The sequence below is a fragment of the Lemur catta genome, chromosome 2 (assembly GCF_020740605.2).
Source record: "Lemur catta isolate mLemCat1 chromosome 2, mLemCat1.pri, whole genome shotgun sequence".
Classification (NCBI taxonomy): domain Eukaryota; kingdom Metazoa; phylum Chordata; class Mammalia; order Primates; family Lemuridae; genus Lemur; species Lemur catta.
The window spans coordinates 75,556,547-75,579,769 of record NC_059129.1 but is presented as its reverse complement, the minus strand read 5'-3'; the positions used below and the strand labels follow the sequence as shown (position 1 = coordinate 75,579,769).

Below are 23,223 nucleotides of genomic sequence, written 5' to 3'. Positions count from 1 at the left end.
GAAAAAAGATATATGAGTTGACTTTTTATTTTTGTGTCATAGATGGTTCAGGAGCAGAATGAATTCTAACTACAAATTTTCTAATACTCTTCAGTTTTCATTTGATCTAAAAATTGGAGGAATAAGTTACGGAATTATTTTCCCCAAAAATTAACAAACATTCTACTTTCACGCCAAGCTTTTTCACCGTGGACCATGATTTTAGGGGAATTCCATAGTTTAACTTTGACCATTTTCTCCCTTGTTTGTTTCCTCTCTAATGGTAAACAGATGGCCCTTGTGAGAACTCCTTGGTCCTCCATTCATTAACAAGGGTGTAAAGGAACCAGGAAGGGCTACTCCACTGATAATACTGGCCTGGCATCCTGCATGTCTGCTAACTGGATTTATGTGGATGAGTATTTTGGGAAAGAACATAAGAGAAATGGAGCTGGAAAAAAGAAGCGTCATCCTCTCATACCCATTTTGTAAGAGAATTCAGTAGAGTCAAAGACTACAGTGGGGGCTTTTCCCAGTGGGCCCTCACCCGTCTGGTCTCATGGAGTCATGTGATCCTCGATCACAAGAAGCCAATTTTGCCGGCCATTCCACTTTGTAGACGGGTCTAAGTGTTACCCTATTACCGACTGTGTGGCTTTTAATAGTACAAATGTGAACTTACTGTGCGCTAGTTCAAATGTGTGGTATTTCTAACCCAGTTTTATTTTGAGTAGGGGTCCTCAATGATCTTTTTGGAAGAGAATGGCGGTTGCTTTTTAGGACATTATACTCAAAGGCTAGGGTTGTGCATAAATATTTCTTCTTTTTAGTATCCTACTGTAAATTGATCATCTATTTATTTATCTAAATCCTTTCAAACCTGAGCTGCTTGACTCATCCCAAGAGGTGCATATAATTCATTTGTTCCACAGTGTTAATAATAGTTTCCTTTTCATTGTCCTGTGTCTGCCCTCCTGCATACTTTAAGGACTTCTACTTATGTTTGTACACTATAACTGTTGTTCTGCACTTCAAGAGATAGGGAACGTGGGTTTGCATACTCCATTTGTGACCATATTTGCTTACTATCCATTTAACTTTTTCTCAGAACTTTTACTGACTTAGATTTCCTCCTCTCAACAAACTGGGGGATCGCTATAATGTAGAATCTCTGTGTTAATATACTGAGGGGAGAATTCAGAGATCTGGAGACATTTCATTAGAGGTTATTTGGGGAGAATGAAATATTGGCCTATCAAATTGGTCGGCAGCCTGTTTGTAACCTCTGTCTCTGGCAGAGTTTAGTCTTTCCCATTGGAGTCATTCAAAATTTATCTAGTTTCTTAACCTTTTAGTCACATTTTGGCTTTCCTGATTACTCTGTAATTTCTCAGAAATTCTGCAAATTCTTCATTTTAATAAAGAGCCCATGAGTAGAACCTTGCTTCTACTAGCTACATTCTAGTATTCTAGGCCTTAAGATTCTGAGCACTTTTGAGAGATCAGTCCACATTTTTTACATTCTGCAATTTATTTGGGCCAGAATGGGACGGGGCCTTCTTTTCCAGGAGATCGAGTAGAATATGCTGATGTCCATTGCATTTTCCCATATCCTGCCTTTTTTTTCCCCTTTAGCCTAATCCAATTCCACAAAGATATAGTGCTTGCACATTATGTGTAAGCCCTATGCTAATTGCTGCAGGGGTTACAAAAATAAATTAGATGGCTCTTCATCTTAAGCAATTTATGATCTTGTGGGATGAAAGAAATGGTAAATACACCAAAGCTGTAATATGCACACAAAAATTAATATAATTTTTGTTTCCATTTTTATATTTTACTTGGGTTAAATTTATCTAAAGCTTTCTAATCAAAGCCCTGTGGAATAAAGGAGGACAAGAAGAAAAAAGCAAAATTCCCAGGCTGAATATATTCATCAGCTGTGAATAGAATTGTTCCAAAGTATGAAGTCCAGATGTTGGATTTATACTATAGCTCAGTGAATGACAAAAATCATATTAATAGTACTGTATCTTTTATAGCTTCACTGTTTATGCATAACCTATGAAAAAGCATTAACCCTCTTTGACTAATATTTCTAGCCCAAAAGGCTCCATTAGTAGGCATACAGCTATGCCTAGCTGGAAGAAGCATATCCTAAAATCCATGACAGTAAAACTGGTTGTCTTTCAACTGTCATTGTGCCACAGTGACAGAATGTTTAACAGAGATAATGCAAGAATTGTTGCAATGCAACATGGCTGAGACATTTGTGATATGCATGGTCTTTTCTCTAAAATCTTTCTTTTCAATAAATTAATTCATGAAACCTCACAGTTTACTCCTAAGCAAAAGACAACATTTCATGATTTTCCACCTTACATTAGAGATACTAAGACATAAAGCAAGCAGTTAATTTCTTTAAAATGTCCAGTTAGCAGTTAATTTCTTTGGAATGCCCAGTTAGTTTCTTAGCCAACATTACTAATGACTAATTCTTTGTTCTTGACAACACTTCTTCCCCAGCTCAAACATGTTCTCAGCAAATCATGAAGGACCCTGACCAATAAGCACAGCTCTGCTTGTTCCATTAGAGATGCATTGGAAGTCTTTAAGGTCACCATTTGTTTGTATATATCTTTGACATCATTTTTTTGGACTCTACTTGAGGCAGTTACCTCATAGTGAGCACAGAGAGATCCCTGACTGTATCAACACATCAGTAACTGTTACCGAAATATCACAGACCCAGGCTCTCCCATGAGGCGTCTCTGGCCAAGAGGATTGCTGAAATGAGGAGTGTGAGGAAGATGAGAAAGCCAATATCTTTATGAACTAAGCTTTATTTCTAATAAAAGAAAGAAAAACAAGAACAAAACATTGACTACAGTTCAAAATCCAGCTTGTTTTCTTTACAGAGGCCATTTGTTTTAAGTTTGTCCATACAAACACACATTTTCACCCTAGCTTATTGTCACATACTTTAAGAAGACAAATGATTTCCTTCTGATTTTTTCCTCCTTCTCTATGGTTTTCTGTCTGCTTTGAAGCAGCCACAATACTGTGGCCCGGGACCTGGCTGGGCAGAATGTGCTTTATCCCTATCAGGCAGACGGAGGGATAAATGAACAAAGCAGTGAGTGATGCCAGGTTTATCTGGCATATCTGTCTTTCCAAGTTCTGTCTTCGTAATATTTGACTTAGGAATGAAGGGAAATGTCTCCAATCTGACTCCATCTTCATGGAAAAGTAAGAGCAGGGACTTGAGGCTGCAGGAGTCCCTTGGCCCATCCTCAGTGGTGTGCTAGAGCCAACTGGCACTGGCTTGCAGGAGCTGGTTGTGCTCAGGTCCTTTCAACTTTGCACTCAGTGACGTCATGCTGGTAGCTTGAAATTGGCCATGAAGGGGGTATTTACACCATGGAAATCTGCAAATGCTACCAATCAAGACTTCTTTTTTTTCCTTTTTCTTTTTCTGGAGAGCTGGCTTACCAGCACATCATTGCCCTTTGTTTTTCTTGACCTATACCTAAAGGATTTCTGCCAGTGTCCAGTAAAACTTCACCAAACTTCTGACATAGTGTCAGCACAAAGTGACAACCCAAAGTGAGTCAGAAAGAGATGAATTCTCTCCACCTGTGTCATGATCAAAAGATACCTTGGGGGCAGGGAATTATCTGTCCTATAATCTCCATAAGTAACCCTGCAAACCTCCACCAAATCAATATTGATATATGACAAAAATGTGCTTTCTAAGCAAATGCAGCTTCCAGGTAATCTATGATTCCACTGTACCCATTTTCAGCCAGATTACTCCCACTAGATCTCCTGTCCCCAGAAGAAACTCAGGAGCCACCCCTACTCCCAACTTTGGGACATCCACAGTTGCAATGGAAGCTTTTTGCAGCAGTGACTTCTGCAACTCCTGTGGCTTCTGTGATCCTAATGGCTTCAGAGCATCAGGGATTCTGGCCCCATGATTGCCTTTAGTGTGTGGGAAGTTTGGGTGGTATCTGAGCATTGGGAGTTAAACCCTGGAGGCTCTGCACCTTCCTGAGATTCTCTTCTTTGGCACCTTTGATAACATCTCAGCAGCTTCAATGATGACAGAAGAGGCCACTTAGCAGAAAGAGCAAGAGAGAAGGAAGTGTAAGAACGTCTCTTGGTAATTGTCAGAACAGTATCTAGGAGCACAGTTATTCATCTCTCCCCCTTGGGGACTTCTAGAAATAGCTGAGTGAGGGTCTTTGAGGAGAGCCCCTTGGTCCCCAGTCATGGATGAGAGAAGAGTTTGAGAGCCCATACTTGTACTTCCAGTTCTCATTTTGTGAAACAGCACAGGCACAAAAATGTGAAATTTGGATTTAATCGGACATGATTTAACTATTGGTTAAGCCTGTAACAATAATGTAGCCATTCATTTATATTTCAAGATTAAAAAAAATGCAAAGAAATCTCTAATGACTTAAAATCCTCTTCTGAAGAAAAGAGAACAAAGTTGTATGGGCCTCTGACTTGTCGTCATATATATGATATAATTTTGTTCTTTGAAAGTATCAACAGTTTGTACCCCCATAATATTCTGAAATAAAAGTAAATTAATAAAGTTTTCCAAACCAAAAAAAAAAAGAAAAAAAAAGAAGATCAACAGCAAGAATACAGAACTTTTTAAATTATTTATTTATTTATTTTCAATTTTTTTAAAAGACCACATTAAAAATTCGCTCTTTTTGAGCAATTGTGGATAAAATCTATACTGCCTTGCATTGGAAAGGTACTCAGTAACATTTTTGTAGAGTTCGATTTGTGAATGAAATACTGGCTTTTTTCCTATAATAAACTAAAATAGATGTTAACTTATTAATAAGTCATTTATCCAATCAGCTGGCATAAACAAAAGATGTTTCTAGTTTCTCCAGCTCTCTCCATGACTTATCTTTTCAACTGGGACAATTTCACTAGACTGTGAGGTCCATGATGACACAAACCATGTATAATTCTCTTCTTTATCAAGTGCCTGGCATTTTGAAATCACTCAATAAGTACATATTGAATGAGAATAATTAAGTAGATCTCGAAAATAGTTTCACAGATAACAGTCACATCAATTTTATCTTCAAATTTAGTTTTGAGTAATAAATTTTAAAGTGATTTATACTAAGGAAAAGTTTATTCCAAAATTTCCTTTTCAATGACACATTCCTATGTAGGGTATGATATTTACAAATATGCAAGTGACAAAACTAATGAAAACAGTGGAACTGTTCAGTAAAATTGAAACAGTCTATCAAATACAGGGTAAAAACTGGTTTATAATCTAAACCAATAGAGAAACAGAAAACCTGTAAGTCTGTGGTCCTGGCTAGGACTTGGTTCGCGCAGAATCCAGCTATTTATAATCCTTGCAAGAGAAACTCTATTTTTACACATTTCATATATGTCGGTATCTTTTGCATAGGGTACTGTAAAGATTTTTTAAAAAGCATTCCTCTTATATTCTGAGGTTTTGATTTTTTTCTCTTTTATATTTCTTCTTATCTTCCCACCCATCATTGGGCACATTCCCTTAGAGCAGAAGTGCAGAGAAGACATAGGGGTGCTTAGCCCGTTACCTCGGTTGGCCCAGGAGTCCAGTACTGCAGGCTCATTCCCGGCCTAGGACAGCTGGCTGTGCACAGTGTGGGGAAACTCCTTTGTTTGCAGGCCATGCCACACCCTCTCTTTGGTTTGTCAGCTGCCTGGCAAATTTTTGTCCTTGGCCACAAGTGTCATTAGATGACAGGATAGGGAAGACTGAAGGCAAACACATCAGCACTCCTAGAAAAGCAATTCTCCATTTGTGTTCTGTGGATGGTGAGTCATGTTAGTATACTAAGAACTGAGGTGAACAGAAAACAAGGGGAAGAAGGGTAAAGGACACCCTCCCTGGTTACAAATTTGGAAAATACTCACTTTGGGCATTTTTGTTGGCTTGAATGGCAGATGATGAAAATAAAATGTCAACAAAGTAAGAAGGTAGTATTGAATTACTGGGAAAGTATTTTTTCTCATGGCTACATGAGAAACAGACTTTACTATTTATGTACATCTTAATTTTTAGACATTAAAAATTATAGGAACGTAGCCAAAATTAAAAATAACCTGTGTTTTGTACTTTCTTGATGCATAACTATAGAACATTCCTTGACCTTCCTCTGCCCTCACTCCCAGTATTTAGTTACCATGGCTACCACTGAGGCTCACTATTTTTTTTTCTGATGTGAAAGGATAACAGTGCCATATGAGGAACAAACTGAAGGCTGAATGTGCAAACTCAGAATATAGTCTTATTATAATATGCAACTTCCCTGAGTTAATCCATTTGCTTTGCAATACACATAATTATTATTTTGCTGCATTCGTCCTCCATTTTGAACTTCTTCTCATAGGTCCACATCAAGCCACTGAACAACTCTGTGTCTTTGTTTGTGCCCTTCCCTCAGCGTGGAAAAAGCTTACTCATCCCTTAGGGCTCAGCAGGAGTACCATCATCTGAGAAATGCTCAGTCCTTAAAGCCTGCACCTCTGTCCTAATCTACAGCCATTTATCTCTGCATGTTTCCAATTTCTTATGATTTTGGGAGTTATTCAGGATCAGGTCTAGTTAATCCTTAGCAATGAGACTGCTATTAAAGCATGTCCGAGGCTTCCTTTTATTTTTTAATTTTTTTTATTTTTTTGAGACAGGGTCTCACTTTTGTTGCCTGGGCTAGAGTGCAGTGGTGTCATCATCACTCACTACAACCTCCAATTCCTGGGCTCAAGCAATCCTCCTGCCTCAGCCTACCAAGTAGCTGAGACTACAGGTGTACATCACCATGCGCGGCTAATTTTTCTATTTTTTTTTTGTAGAGATGGGGTCTTGCTCTTATTTAGACTGGTCTAGAACTCCTGGCCTCAAGCAATCCTCCTGCCTCAGCCTCCCCAAGTGCTACAATCCTTTTACTTTTTTAATCTGTTTAAATGTCTGTTTAGTAGACCAACTTTCACATGAGAAGTCATTGGGGTGTGAGCTTTCATTATATTTATGATGTTCATTAAACTATGTACATATAATATTTTTATTATAACCATTTATTTATTTTGTTTTTTTCTATTTTTGGATATAATTTATAATGTACCTAAAATAATAGATTAGCACAGCACTTATAATTTATAAATAAATATGCAATGTTGGGATAAGTGATTACATTTTTATTGATGAATTGAACTATTAAAAAAAATTGAAGATGACTTTTTGACTGATATTCCTGAGGGAAGCAGTATGTTTTATTTTTCTGTGTGTCCTTGCATCCAGCATGGTGCTGGCGTACTTGTTATGCAGTAGAGTGGTACCACAAAAAAGTTTGTGGAATGAAATATAACCCATAATTTTCAAGCTGCGAAAGCCTGGGGGTTAATAGTAAAAGATCATCATAGTATTTCTTTGTGTTCGCTTTTACCTGAACTAATGTCCAGCCTCCTCTTGGTTATTTTAAGAGGTGATCTCCAGGGGTGTCCACTGAGCCCTCCAAACACTGTCCTGCTCCTGAGCTGACTTGAAGATCGATCGATGCCTCTGCTACCTCTGCTGGTTCAAACAGTGACCATTCAGAGAAGTACCCCAAATCCACTTCCTGTCTCCTGCATAGCCAATAATTTTCTCCTTACAGAGCCTTTCCTAGTGTGCCTCAGTTTTTCTTTACGGCTTTATTATTCTATTTGCATCCTCCGTAGGCCTCAGCTTTAGCTATATGCCTCTGGAAGTCCCCTGAGAATACATCCTCTGCTATGCATAACATTTCCTTTCCCCTTGGAAAGTGGCATTGTTCTTAGATCAAGCTTGTGGATGGAGTGCAGCTTCTTCTTTTTGGACAATTCCTTTCCAGGAGGTTTCTTTGACTACCCTGCCCGCAGTCTGCTCTTGTCTCCATCCCTTCTCTCATTCATGTCTGTTGGACATCCAGGCTTGTCCAGACTGGATTTAAACTCAAATGGTTTCAGAGGATAGATAAATAATAAACAGGTGAAGCAGAGTAGTTGTGTATTAAACCCTTAGGAACTAAATATTTTTTCCTCCTTTTTAAACTGAAACATCAAACTCTTTTGGTGTAGCTTTTGTATTTCCCCTTAGGTACAGGAAAGAGTTTCTCTACAATAAAAAAAAGTGCAAATATAGTAATAAATACACAGCAGTTGACTCTCGGTCTCCATGCTCACGAGGTAATGAAGAGTGATAAGGACTGTGGTAAACTAGCTAGTAAATGCTCTATCTAAATGAATAAGCTACTATTCAATCCAGCTAAATCAGCTATGCGGGACTATGGGCCCAGTGGTGCCAAATCTTCTGATTTTTTCCAATAAAATCTAAATGTCTATGGCCATACCCCTCTGAACGCTCCCCATCGCCTCTGATCTTGGAAGCTAAGCAGGGTCGGGCCTGGTTAGTACTTGGATGGGAAAATCTAAATAGATAATTTATGAAATCTGATTTTAGAAAAGTCTTATTAAACATACCCCATGCATGGACACACACATGCACACACAGAAACCATCATCATTCTGTAATCCACAAGTCTAAAACCTCAAACAGGAACCCTGCTGGAGGATGAATAATAATGCAGTATATAATCAGTTCATATAAATGGTTACAGTTAATATTAATATTATAATATTTTTCATCTGGCTAAGCCAGGTATTTCTAGTTTAATTGTGGGAAGGGCAGAGAATTGCTGGTTGAAATAGGTAGAGAATTCTGGGGCCTCTTTGCAGTTTTCTGGCCCTCACTTTGTCCTCCTTTGTCCTAGAGCATTGTTTCCCAGTGTGTGGTCCTGGGACCAACAACATCAGCATCACCTGGGAACTTGTTAGAATTGCAAATTCTCTGGCCCCGCCCCAGACTCACAAAATCAGAAACTCTGCAGGTGGGGACCAACAACCTGTGTTAACAAGCCCTCTAGGTGACTGGGATGTACACTGAAGTTTGAGCACCATTGCCCTAGGCTTTCAGAGGGAGATTTTCCACTTGCAATATGTTCCTGGAGCCCTGGCAGGCTGGGATGACCCTGGACCTCCTGCCACTCCACCCTCAACACCAGGTTTAAACACCCAAGGTATGTCTGATACATGAACCGTGAGTTCAGTTTGGCTCTTCAAGAAAGGAATATTGGACTGAGACTCAAAAGAGGAAGTTGGCACTTAGTAGCAGAGAAAAGGGGATTTGTGAGTTAAGTGTGTTGAGAAGGAAGAAGAGGAAAAATATTTGTCTGCAGATTTCCTCTTGCCCTCCCTCTCACAGGGTTTGTTTTAAAAAAAATAGGCTAGTGATTTGATTTAAAGAAATATCTTCTTCATCCTTCCTTCGACCTAGTGTCTTACAAATGGCTACTTCTGTTTTAATTTCAAAGATTCACTGCGGTTAACAAAGACTCTGAGGAATATAGAGTTAAGGGAGTGATGGTGCTACATGATTTAAATTTAACCAACTTGGTCTGATGTGGTGGCTCACACCTGTAATCCTAGCACTTGGGAGGCTGAAGTAGGAGGATTACTTGAGCTCGGGAGTTCGAGACCAGCCTGAGCAAGAGTGAGACCCCCATCTCCACTAAAACTAGGAACAATTAGCCGGGCATGGTGGCACATGCCTGTAGTCCTAGCTACTCAGGAGGCTGAGGCAGAAGGATCACTTGAGCCCAGGAGTTGGAGGCTGCTGTGAGCTAGGCTGACGCCATGGCACTCTAGCCTGGGCAACAGAGTCAGACTCTGTCTCAGAAAAAGAAAAAAAAATTTAACCAACTTGATTTTTTAACACCATCCTTAGATTCTGGAAGTGTAATAGGTAAGGGGTCATGTTTGGGCTTGGGGCACACTTCACAGAAGTCAAGGCTGGGAAGGCCCCTTCTGGAGCTGAATGAGATCACTGAGATCTCATTTGTATAATTTCAGTGAAAGGCATGGAAAAGGAACAGAGATGGGAAAACAGGAAAGGTGCCTAAAAGAAGGAAGTGATAGGAAAGAGAAAGGCAACGGATCGCATCGAGGCAGAGTACCCCTGTACCATTCGCTCTTACCGAAAGCTCCTCACCAACTTCCTCTGAGGTGCTGCACAGTGATTTCATTGTTGAATAGTCCCTGAGCTCTGGCTGTCTCCAGGCCCCATAAGAGTCTTATTTCTTGACTTTTGTTTTTCAAAGTTAGAGCAGGAAGAATAGTGATGAGTTTAAAGGAACATTCCTTTCGGTACATAGCCTTAAAGTTCTGTAGTACTTTATGGGTTTGTAAAACTGTAATCAACATTGTATCTCAAAGTTAAGACACTCATAGAACTCTGGAACACAATTCTAATACTCGATTTCTGTATGATTGAATTCAACTTTGTTCTTTAGTTACCCTTCCTATGCTCCTTCCCTGCAATCTCCACCAGAGATAGAGAACTTGGATATTTCCTGGTAAATTCAATTTTATCTGGTGATTTTTTTCCCCAGTTACATTCACTATGCATAATTCAGTCCTAGACCAAATCAAGATTCCATTGTAGTCTTTCCTTTCCCCCCTTCCAAGCTCCCCCCTTCATGTCTTGGCATATCACAGAAACACTGTGGATCAGTGGTGGGGAGTGGGAGAGAAGTTTGCTAAAATGATTAGTTTAGTGGAAGTAGCAGGATGGAAGCACATCCAGTATCTGGTTTAAGTGGCTTCCCTGCTGCTGTCAGGACTGACTACATAATTTAGAGGGCCCAGTGCAAAATGAAAACGTGTTCAAAAATAATTAAGAATTTCAGGACAGCAACAGCAGAGCATTGAGCCTAGTGCAGGATCCTGTGTAACTGCATAGGTCATGTGCCTATGAGGCGCATCCTGCCTGTGTTCTCTGTTGTCATCTCTCAGCCTGGCTCCTGGTGACAGTAGTGCCCATGTCACTCTCTGGTGAAATGCATCTCTCCTGCTATCTTGGAACCCCCCTGTAACTCACACCAGGGAAGCATGATCCCTCAAGGGTAGCCATGCCTTCCATTCCAACCCCACTTTAGGTGAACAGCCTTGAAGCCCTCTGCCTTGGTGACTTTCCTGTTGTCATGCCAGCTGCGTTTCCAACCTACCTTCCACCCTCTCTGGGCACGTGGCCACTTCTCTATCTCCTCCGTATACTTAGAGGGCATTAGTCTCCATCAACTCCTTTTCAGAGGCACATGTGTTAGATCTGTATGGTCCGTCTGCATATCCCATGGCACAGCTAATGTCAGTGGGAATCTTGCCCTCAAATTTTACCCATGAAACAGAATGTCAGGTTCTTCCACCTTAGATTCCCCAAACTTTGTGGGGTAGCCGTTTTATGTTCATGACTTCCCTCAATGTATCTGAAAGAGAAGGAGAGACTTTTTTTTTTCTTCTCTCTTCTTTTCAGCTGTTTTCTAATTACTGTAAAGTGGGGTGGGGAGTGGGGAGTGGCAGAAACCATTTCTATTTTTACCAGTTTAAATGCACCCATCAATCATCTTTGTCACATAGTCTAGATCAAGGCTGGCAAACTAAGGGCCAAGGGTCAACTCTGGCTACACCCATTCATTTATGTCTTGTCCGTGGCTGCTTCTGTGCTACAACGGCAGAGTTGAGTAGACGCAACAGAGACCACATGGCCCGCAAAGCCTAAAATATTTACTATCTGCTTCTTTGTAGAAAAAGTTTACCAACCCTTGTGCTGGATGCTCACAGTTGAAAGTAAAGTCACTTTCTCCCTGGTGCTACCTATATGGGGGTATTGCGAGGTGTTTGATGACCTGGCCATAGGTTAATGCTTCCTGTCTTCATGCTGCTAGTAAATACTTTCACATACATACGGAGAGTAGAACAGGCATTGTGATTTCACATATGTACAACAGGTAGTACATCTGTGCATTACTGTCCTCATTTTACAGACAAGGAAACTCAGGGTTGGAGAGGTAAGTGACTTGTCCAGCGCTATGGAGTAAGTGTGTGGGGTTAGGGATGCAGCTTTTTTTGTTTCCTCAGGATTAACGGCAAGCATCTCCAGGAGGATTCAGCCTGTTAGGAAAACAGATGCTAAAGATGTTGATGTCTGAGGCCATGGGACACCTTAAGGTCCACTGAGGGGTTGGTGTGCTAGGGTAGGGTTGCTGGAGGGTGGAGAAGAGAGGTGACTAGGGGTCATTAAATGTTTGCAAAAATTATTCCAAAAAGCCGTGACTCATTTTCTTATATACTTTCTGCCTGTACATTGAGTCTGAAACTTCTGCTTTGTGGCATGGCATTTTAGATAAAATAAATTCCTAGTGCACATTAATCAGCTCATCGTAAAGTTCTCAGACTTTATGGCTCTTGCCAGACTTTGCATTCATATAGCAACGAAGTTTATGCAGATTTACAGATTGATAAAGAATCTACAGCCTCTGAACACAGTATCAGAGTGATAAACATCTTTAAAAACCAGATAAGCATCTTTGACGATTATGGTTTCAGTTGCATTCATCGGACATGTTTTAATAGGAATAATTTTTACTTTTCTCCTTTCTTGGCTTATGAAGTAGCTATGGTCTGTTTTCAATTTAGGCTCCCTATACTTTGATCTAATCTAAGACAAAAGATGCTTAAGGCCAATTAGAAGAGACAGAAGTCAGGAGGAGTTCAAAGCAAAACACAACCCGACTCCAAACATTACAACTGATTTTAAGTTGTTCTTTTATGTTAAGAAATGCTCTAGGGCTTTGAAAGGAAAGCATTTAAAGAACACCTGAATACAGTTGACATGTGTGTAGGCAATTAGAGTGCATGAAGTCATTGCCAGCACACAGATGGGGCAATTGGTGCAGTATTTCATTTTTCTCTTTTGTCAGCATGAAACAGTGATATCATCTAAACCACTGCATGTCTCTCTCCCCGTGGAGGTTAACTCGTCTTGTTCACACTGACTATCAATTGGGATTGGCCTCACATTTCTTGAAAATGTGATAAAATCATTTGAGAATACTCGCTGTACAAAGATAAACATTTTTCTATTAAAAAATTTTGTACAGTTGGCTTAACAGAATTAAGAATTAGCTAATCCACAAACTAGAATTTTTCTTAATTCAGCTAATTAAAAAAATCAGTTTAACTCGTATCCAGTTGTCATAAAATTATTATATTTCTGGAGTCTTAATGACTTTCCCAATTCAAAAAGTCAAAAGTCAAGACTGAGAGCAAAGTTACGCTTTAGCTCCTTTGAAAATCTCGAGTAGGAAGGAGTAGAAAGGCAGTGTGAGGCGAGCGGTGAGGGAAGAGAATGTGATCTTTGCAGAAAAAGGCATTACAAGAACAGAAATTAAAGAAAGAAATCTACTGGAATAGCAGGATTTTTCATACTGGTTATTGTTGTTTGAGACTGCTTGGGGATGCTATACTCTGAGACTAAACTTATTTCAGCCCCATGAAAGGATGTCTATGAATGCATTTGTATTCCAGTAGTCCTGACTCAGTGGTAAAAGCTTCTATTCAGACTTCTCCTTGCACATGGAAAATTCAGAATGTGTTCTAGTTCAGCCTTGCCCAGGTACTAGCCATATTATTTGGGCAAATGACTATACACCTTTCTGTCATTTTCCTGGTTGATTGATTGATTGATTGACAGTCCCCTTCTGTTGCTGGGGCTAGAGTGCAGTGGCATCATCATAGCTCACAGCAGCCTCAAACTCCTGGGCTAGGCTCAAGTGATCCTCTTGCCTCAGCATCCCAAGTAGCTGGGACTACAGGCATGTACTACCATACCTGGATGATTTTTCTGTCTTTTGTAGAGATGGGGTCTCTTTGTGTTGCTCAAGCTGGTCTCAAATTCCTGGCCTCAAGTGATCCTCCCACCTTGGCCTCCCAAAGTGCTAGGATTACAGGTGTGAGCTACTATGCCTCATTTTTCTTATCTTTATATGAAGAACAATGATAATATCTGCTTTACTGGGTTGTTATGAGCATTCCATGAGATGATATTATATATGTCAAGTGTTTAACCCACTACTCAGTGCACAAAAAGCTCTTTAGTAAATATCGGTTACTAAATATCGGTTATCATTGTTGTTTTTGAGAACGAAGGTAATATTTAAGAATAATTCAGCAAATATAGACTGCTGTGATAAAGTCTAAGGTACTTGTCTTTCTTGCTACAGATAGAGCTGTTTTGCTAGTGGGAGAGAAATGACTGATTCTTATTCAATTCTGGGCCTGGGACTTTTTAGGGATGATGAAATACAGGAAGGAATTCTAGTCCTGGCTAACCAACAGTCTGGTAATTTTCCAGATGTTTAGCAACTTTAATTAAAGTAAATGGAGACATTCCCTTTTCTTCAGAGGCCATACAATGCTATTACAATGTCTGAAAAAATTACAGTGGTCAAGTAGGAAAAATATAGGTAAAATTTACCAGGAACCTAAAGAGTTATCATAATCACCTAAATTTGAGGTCCATACTCTTTTCATGTAATCAATGATTGCATATTATAAACTATGTCCAGTGGAACAGTGACATCAGAATTACAATAAGAAAATATTATAAGTATAAAAATGTATTTGAGGTTCAAGAATGAGTCACTGATATTGAAAATGTCAGAAAAAATGTCATTATGTCATCACAACTGTATATAACAGTACATTGCTAGGTAGTTAAATGCTTTTGTCTTTCATGTAATTGACAGTAGCCTCATTTCTGTGAAGGAAGTAAAAGAGAAAAAACAAACAAACAAAAAACCTGTTATAGATGCTGGAAATGAGTATAAGGAGGGAAGCACAATACCCAGCCTGCAAGGTCACACATCCTTCGGTCATGGTTTATGTAGGAAATGCTCATGAGGAGACATGGGTCCTAGTTCCAACTATTCCATTCACCAGCTCTAACTCTGAGCCTTGTTTTCCTCAGTTGTAAAATGGGAGGAGTACGGGTGCCTGCGTGCTAGTTATTTCAGGGAGATAAAATAGAAACACTATTCTTATGCATAGTAGTTTCTATTCTAGATGGGTCAACAAGACTAACACCAGAAGCTGTTCAAGACCCAGACTAGACTGTATATAATTAGTTGCTAAATGGGTGGTATAGATGAGGTGTGCTACAGGAGTTTAGCAGAGGAAGCATCAGTATTAGCTAGAATAGGGAAGAGAGATTTTGTGGCGGGGTGGCCAACAGGTGTGCTTATGACTGTGCATGTACCACATGTCAGGCTCAGTGACAAAGATGTAGTGTAGAAGTTCCAGCTTCAGTTTGGAGGGATCTGGTTTGAATCCTGCCAACCACCCAGGCTCTGTGACTTCAGGCATCCTGGTTACCCTGTTGCGCTATGGAGCTGATACCTCCCTAGCTTGAGGGTAATTGGGGGGAAAATTAGAGCCATTTGCATCTCTGTCATTTCCCACTCTGCCAGTACTGAGGTGTCAAAGTCAGTACCCACTCATGCATCTACTTTCCTTTCTCTGAAATTATGTTGACATCTCTCATCAGCTGTCATTTGCACTCCTATTTTCTCTGTTATCTTTTGTTTCTTAAGTTTTATTTCAGTGTATTTCAAGAGAGATTAGAAATAAATGCAAGTATTTAATTCACTATGTTTATCACAAAGTATATATGTTAATTTAATAAAAATTTTATTTTTTTAGTGTTAGAAATTTTGCCAAATATTACTAATTGCTTTTGGCATCTGTTGACCACAAGTGTATCTAAATCTTTCTTGATTCTAATTATATTTTCGTCTGGTCATTTTAATTGGAAACAATAAGTTCTATAAATAAACAATGAGTTCATTTAGATATTCTAATATCTAAAATGTTACAAGTTCAAACCATCAAATGATGTCTATCAATTTGTATTTTGATGATTTTAAAAAGTCTTATTAAGTCTCCTCAAGGAGATTATATGTTTGAGGCAATAGCAATTATATAAGCATGAAAAAAAAGTGCCAAATAATTAATATAAAGAACAAGTAAATATATAAAATTGCCAAGAAAGGAGAAATGATACCTGTTGAAATAGTCAGAGGAGGCCTGAAGAGTGCAGGGGAAGAATAGACCATTTTAGGAAAGAAACTCATGAGCAAAGATACAAAAATAAAATATACCATATATAATCTGTTTTTTTGAGACAGGGTCTCCCTCGGTCACTCTGGCTAGAGTGTAGTGGTGTCATCATAGCTCATTGCCGCCTCAAACTCCTGGGCTCCAGTGATCCTCCTGCCTTCAGCCTCCTGAGTAGCTGGGACCACCACATCAGGCTAATTTTTCTATTTTTGTAGAGACAAGGTCTCGCTCTTGCTCAGGTTGGTCTCAAACTCGTGGCCTCAAGTGATCCTCTGGCCTCAGCCTCCCAAAGTGCTAGTGTTTATAGGTGTGAGCCACCGTTCCTGGCCCCAGACATAATTTTTAGTCGGTGAATAAATAAGCATGGTAAATGTATGGGAGGTATCGAAAGGTAAGGCTGGAAATACAACTTTTCTGGAAATGGAGGATCTTGAATACTAGGTTATGGCTGGTGGAATGGAAAGTCAAAGGCAGCTGCAGCAGACATTATGATAAAAGAGTCAATAAATCTGGGGATTTTCATCAAAATATTGGTAAAAGAGGTCACCTTATATTACCATTCAAAGTTTAGAACTCAAATTATACATTCTTTCAGACTCAGGCATGCTAATTTAAAAATATTTCTTGTTTCATGGTAGTTTCCTGATCTATTCTCTTGTCATTTTCTGTCTTTTTTTCTGGAAACTTTTCTAGGTCTATTGATAATATCCTTGAAGGATATTTCAACTTCTTAAAATATTTCACCATGGCTTTAAGCTGGGGTAGAATAATATTTTTCTATTTTGCCACAGTTATAATATTTTCCTTGGCCTTTGATTACATCATTGCACTAACTCCAAGAGAATCCCCTTCCCTGAATTCTAATATTTTTTTGAAATTATTTAAAGAAATTTTCAATTTGGATATATCTGCCCTAGTGGGATAAAAAATACTTTATTATTATTATTTTTTTTATTTCAGCTCATCATGGGGGTGCATAAGTTCAGGTCATATACATTGTCCATGTCCCACCCATCCCCCGGAGTCAGAGTCCCAAGCGCGTCCATTCTCATTCTCCAGACAGTGCGCCTGGCACTCATCATGTAGTCATACCTCCATCCCCTCCCCCCCCCACCTCCCCGGGTCTGCACCTCCAAGCATGACCATTCCCCAGAGGGTGTGCAACGCACTCATCATGTAGGCATACACCCATCCCCTCCCCCCACCCCCCATCCCAGTCTGATATCCAATTGGTATCCTTCCCCGATGTACATTTAGGTGATGATCAGGGAAACCAGTTTTCTGGTGAGTACATGTGATGCTTGGTTTTCCATTCTTTGGATACTTCACTTAATATAATGGGTTCCAACTCTCTCCAGGAGAACCAAAGAGATGTCGTATCATCGTTATTTCTTATAGCTGAGTAGTACTCCATGGTATACATATACCACAGTTTACTAATCCATTCGTGGATTGATGGGCATTTTTTTGAAATTATTTAAAGAAATTTTCAATTTGGATATATCTGCCCTAGTGGGATAAAAAATACTTTAAATGAGCAAAAACCTTAGTTATTTGAGAGGATTTGATGAGCGTAGATAATGAGAAGTGAAAAGAATCATTTAACATGGCTTCTTGCATCAATAGGATAAAGAGAACAAAAGAAAATTATAAAGGAAATTTAGGGCAAAACCTGGGAACATTTCTGAACAATATGTCCTATTAGAATAAATGGTAACCTCATGAGAAGTGTTTGAACATTTCATGAGTTGGGATATTTATAAGCAGATTGAACCAAGTAAACAAGATACACACACAGGAAATAATCTGGCATTGATAGAGAATAAACTAGTTGATTTAATTGGTCTTTTGCATCTTAAAATTTACTGATGACATAAAGCTAAAACAGATGTTTTCTTTTGCCTTCAGTTTTGGGTGCTTTGGGTATTGTCATTTAAGTGTAAAAGAAAGAAGCAGGACAGTTCCGTGGTAATGTTCTGGAAGCCCTACTTGCAGCAGGCCTTTTGCCAGGCCACACTATAAAATGTCAGCTTTTCTGTAATTATGTGCTTTCCTTTTTATTACATATTATAATTTTTTCTTATGATTCTATAAAGTACTTTAAAAATAGAAATTAAATATATTAAATTATTGTGGCACCTTATCCTTTGTGCTAGGTAGGGTCTTATAAATAACTACAAATAGATAAAACCAGGAACAGAGAGGAATTGGATACTTGAGAAGCACGGGAAAGATGCCAAAACCTAATTTATGCAGAAAAGATGTTTTTGTTGGTGGTGGGGATGGGAAATAATTTGACTAATGTTGAATCATAGCAGAAAAAGACAAATCTGAAAAGAGGCAAGAGCAGGGGTGAGAATACTAGGGAAAATTCAAGGTCAAAATTTGTCGGAATTAAGGAAGCATGGGAACTAGAATTGCTATAGACTATTGTTTCTTTTTCCTGTTCGAATGCTCTAGAAATACTTGTTAGTTCAGCATAAAGGACTCAAAGTCTTTACAATTTCTGGTTCCTGTGATATTATTCACCAAACAGTATGCTCTGGCATTGCCCAGTATGTGTATATGGGAGGCGGAGAGAAGAGGAGAGATGACCGGAGAAAAAAGAGGGAGGTTTGGAATAACATTCGGTCTTTCACACTCTAGTCAGCAAATTCCACACAAGTACTGCTGACTGACAATTAAAAAAGAAAAGTAAGTATATTTCATGTTAAGATAGTTTCTTTTATTAAAGAGAAGAATCTGTGCCCCAAATAACACTGATTAAAAAATGGTTATAAAATCTGATATGAATTTTCAGCTTATTTATACCTTTTTCTGTCTTCAAAGCTGTATACTGGGATGAAGCAAAGGCATTCTTGGCTTCTTTCAGTAAGTCTGTTATCTACATGTCTTAAACTTGCAGCCATGCAATCAACTATTAAGAAGCCTATGGAGATCCAGATGCCTTTCCTGTTACCTGCCTGCTACCCCTGTAATCACAATAGGCAGGATTTGGCCAACTCCGATGAAATGTTTACTGTTGTTCAGCTCTGGGGATTTTTTTTTTTTTTGAGAAAGAGTCTCGCTTTGTTGCCTGGGTTAGAGTGAGTGCCGTGGCATCAGCCTAGCTCACAGCAACCTCAAACTCCTGGGCTTAAGCGATCCTCCTGCCTCAGCCTCCCGAGTAGCTGGGACTACAGGCATGCGCCACCATGCCCGGCTAATTTTTTCTATATATATTTTTTGGCACTGGGGACCATTTTCATGGAAGACAACTTTTCCATGGCCAGGGGTGGGGTGGGAGGATGGGGGGTGGGGAAAAAGGGGAAGGCAAAGCTCAGGCAGTGATGCGAGCGATGGGGAGCAGCTGCAAACACAGATGAAGTTTCACTGTCTCGTGGCTGCACACCTCCTGCTATGCAGCCTGGTTCCTAACAGGCCATGCACCAGTACCGGTTTATGGCCCAGGGATTAGAGACTGCAGCTATAAAAAACATAGAAGATTCAGGGAGATGAGGCACAAATAAATGATACAGTCAGATACAAATACTGTATAAGATTTAGGCTGTGTATGATTTAGTTTAAAACATTACCACCTCACTTCCTGTGCTTTGGTAACTATATCTGGGATCTCTATTAACAAATGATTTAAATTAAAGTCAGATCAATATTGGTGCATCATCTCAAAGAGCCTTAAGATCTTATAGAAAAATTATTTCAGATAAAAGGAATTCACATGTGGTATGGAGTGGTAGGGAATCACGATGCAATTTGGAAAACCCATGTGTCTTAGTTGTGATGTGTAACAGGTCATGAGTTAAATTTGAAACTCTTTATTCATCATCTCTCCTTTTTTTTTTTTTTTTTTGACTTGAGACTTAAGTCAGCCCATTCTGCCCACAAATAAACTGTGATATAGTAGGTCTGCTCTACAGTGCTCTGGCTTCTGTTACAAAGAAACATCTAGTCTTTGTTCATCATGGAAGCACAAAAGATGCTCTAAAATTGAGAACTAATCACTGAATGAACCAGAAAACAGGGTGCCAGTGTCAAGAACCACTTCTTGGGTTTATATTGTTCAAAGTTAGTGTGCTGTATAGAAAGTTCACACACACATAAAAGGGTCCATTTGGTTGTAAGAGTTCAGTTCAAAAGAAGAGCATGAATATAGATTTCAAGATTCATTGAAGAATTGAATATTTACTATCTGAATGGAAACATCATACTGTGTTTATGTTTTTGTTATAAACCTAATTTAAAAAAAACAAAAAACTTTCCTTACTTTCTTAAGTATGATTAAGTTCATAAAAGAAATTTGCTTTCAGATAACAAAGTCCTTGTATTTTATCTGGAATGAATAATGAAAATCTTGTTGTTTAGCTGTTTAGGGAAAGGGCTGTTATTTAATAATACTGTGGGTTTTAAATAGGGCCATGAGCTAAACTACAGTATTAATATTAGGCAAATTTTGTAGTGCAGCCCCCAGGATATTTGAGCTCTTTTCAGAGCCCTTTGAGTTCTAGCCTTTGAGTTCAGTATGTTTGCTTGTAACATACCTGTTGGTTGAGTTCTATTGCTCAGAGACTGAAGGAGAATCTGTAAGGCATTTGTCATGCAATGACTCAAATGTGCTTCCCATGGGACAAGTTAGTATCTTAGCTGCTGCTTTGGCTTTTTTCTCTATTTTACCTCAAAATATTGTTTTAAATTTTGATTCTGAAATTGGTCTATTTTCTCCCAATTCTTTGTGCTCTTATTACTGGAAATGACTGACATAAAAAGGCTCGATTTTGAAAAATAAGCTACGGAAAAATACAATTCCATATCACTAAAAATTATACCGTCCTCTTCTTCCCTCTGCTTTTCCCTTTTCCTCTTTCCATCCAAGCCCCTCCACCCTAGGTGGATGTTTCTGCACATTGTGACACCCAACTGGCTCCTGGCAGGGTTTGAGGTTCGGATTTTCTTGTAAATAAACTTTATATTTTAGAACAGTTTTAGATTCACAGGATTATTGCAAAGATAATACAGGTGGTTCTCATATGCGCCACACCCAGTGTCCTTTATAATTAACATCTTACCTTTGTTATAATTAATGAACCAATATTGATACATTATTATTGACTAAAATCCATGCTTTATTCAGATTTCCTGAGTTTTCCTGACTGTCCTTTCTTTGTCCCATGATTCCATCCAGGATGCCACATTACATTTAGTGGTCATGTATCCTTAGGTTTCTCTTCGCTGTGACTGTTTTTCAGATTTTTCCTGTTTTTGATGACCTTGACACTTTTAAGGATTACTGGTTAGGAATTTTGTAAAACGTCTCTCAATTGGGATCTGTCTGGCATCTCATTATTAGACTAGTATAATGTTTTGGGGAGAAAGACCACAAGGGTAAATAAAGTGCCATTCTCATCACATTGCATCAAAGATACATACCATCAACATGACTGAGCACTGTTGATGTTGGTCTTGATCATTTGACTTGAGATGTCTGTCAGGTTAAAATCATGTTGTTATTTTTTCTCTGAAGACCATCAGAAGGGTTTCCTGGGGACTTTAATGATGTATGCATTTGGTTTTTCATTATGTTATAAAGCTGCCATAAGTTTCCAAGTATTTAGACAAAAATAATTTCAGTGGCAGTAAATAACATCTTATCTTTTTTCATGTGTTGTAGGTGGGAATGAGGTCCCGAAATCAAGGTGGTGAAAGTTCAGCTAATGGGCATATCTCCTGCCCCAAGTCCTCCATCATCAGCAATGCTGGTGATAAAAGTCTCTCAGAAGATGCAAAAAAGAAGAACAAAGCAAATAGGAAGGAGGATGATGTCATGGCCTCAGGAACTGTCAAACGACACCTAAAAACATCTGGAGACAGTGAACGAAAGACTAAGAAATCCCTGGAGTTATCCAAAGAAGACCTCATCCAGCTACTCAGTATAATGGAAGGGGAGTTGCAGGTAGAGTCAAACTTTCTCAACTATTGCGTCTCTAGTTCCCAAGCTATAAAATAAGAGACTATAAATCTATCCCCCTCTCTGGATTGTGAACTTCAGGGGAAAGGAGATATGTCTTCCTTGTTCATTTCTAAATTGCTAGTGCCTGGCACAAGTTTGCACTACATAAATATTTGTTCAATGAGTGGCAAACAAAAAGGTGCTGATTTAAACTTTAAGCTTCTCTAGAAGCAGAAAATTTCTTCATGATATGATTTTGATAATAATTTAATACAAGTCCCTGCATTGAGTAGGTAATCAGTTATCTAATTTCAATATTGACTGTGATTGAAAAATGTAGAAAAGTAATGACTATTAGACTAGAGAGTTAAGGTCAATTGTTACTTTTGTGTTTTTCCAGAAGGTAAAGTAAAAGAGAGATAGAGAGATATTGGGAGAGAGAGAGGGAGTGAGGGATAGAGAAAGAAGGCTTTGTTGAAACCAGCCTTACTGTTCAGTCTTTTCTCATTTTGGGGAAACATTCAGCCTCAATTTTCTACAATGTCATAGGATTGAGATGTACACAAATAAGCAAAACATTGCGTTGTGAAGAACCTAATAGTTTCCCAAGCATTTTCAAGTTTATTATATCATATGATCATAATAAAAGTATAGGTATCATTATCTGTACTTTATAAATGAAGAAACTGAGGCCAGAAGGGTTAAATGGTTTGTTCAGATTCCATCTCAGGCCTCTTGATTCTTGGTCCAGTGCTCTTTCCTCTGCCCACTCCCACCATGAGCTGGGTTCTTCCCATTAAGTCTGTATTTTTAGGGATCCAGGAGATAGTTGGATTCTTCTGAGTTTCTGAGCCTTGAACAATTGTATTTCTGGAAATAGGGGAAAAATATTTTTTTTTTTTAGAAGAGAGTAACTTAAGAGTGAGAGAGTTGCTATTTTTTGTTTTGTTTTGTTAGGTTCTTAGCTTGTATGAACCTCTCAGGGAATACCAACAATTGGATAAAATAAAACCTTTGTTGACTTACTTGTGCTGTTAGCAGGGAGGTAATTTGCAACCTATCCTAAACTAGGGTGGGCCACTGTGTTCCTGTTCTCATCTGTGTGTGCCTACAGATAAGGAAGTCCCTGGGGCAAAGAGAAACATAAAACACACAAAACTCAAGTTTAAGAAAACAAACAAACATGATTGAGCTTACCATTTGCAGACTGAGAAAAATCACATTTGCTTTTCACA

At 38.8% G+C, this 23,223-nt stretch overlaps 1 protein-coding gene across 2 annotated transcripts in view; it reads left to right on the top strand.

Moving 5' to 3' along the window:
* Positions 1-23,223, top strand: part of FILIP1 (filamin A interacting protein 1) — a 167,671-nt gene that overhangs the window by 43,084 nt on the left and 101,364 nt on the right. For both annotated transcript variants that reach the window (XM_045543906.1, XM_045543905.1), the window contains exon 2: positions 21,710-21,991. In XM_045543906.1, coding sequence (XP_045399862.1) covers positions 21,716-21,991 — 276 coding nt within the window. In that variant the 5' untranslated portion in view covers positions 21,710-21,715. The remainder of the gene's footprint in view (positions 1-21,709; positions 21,992-23,223) is intronic.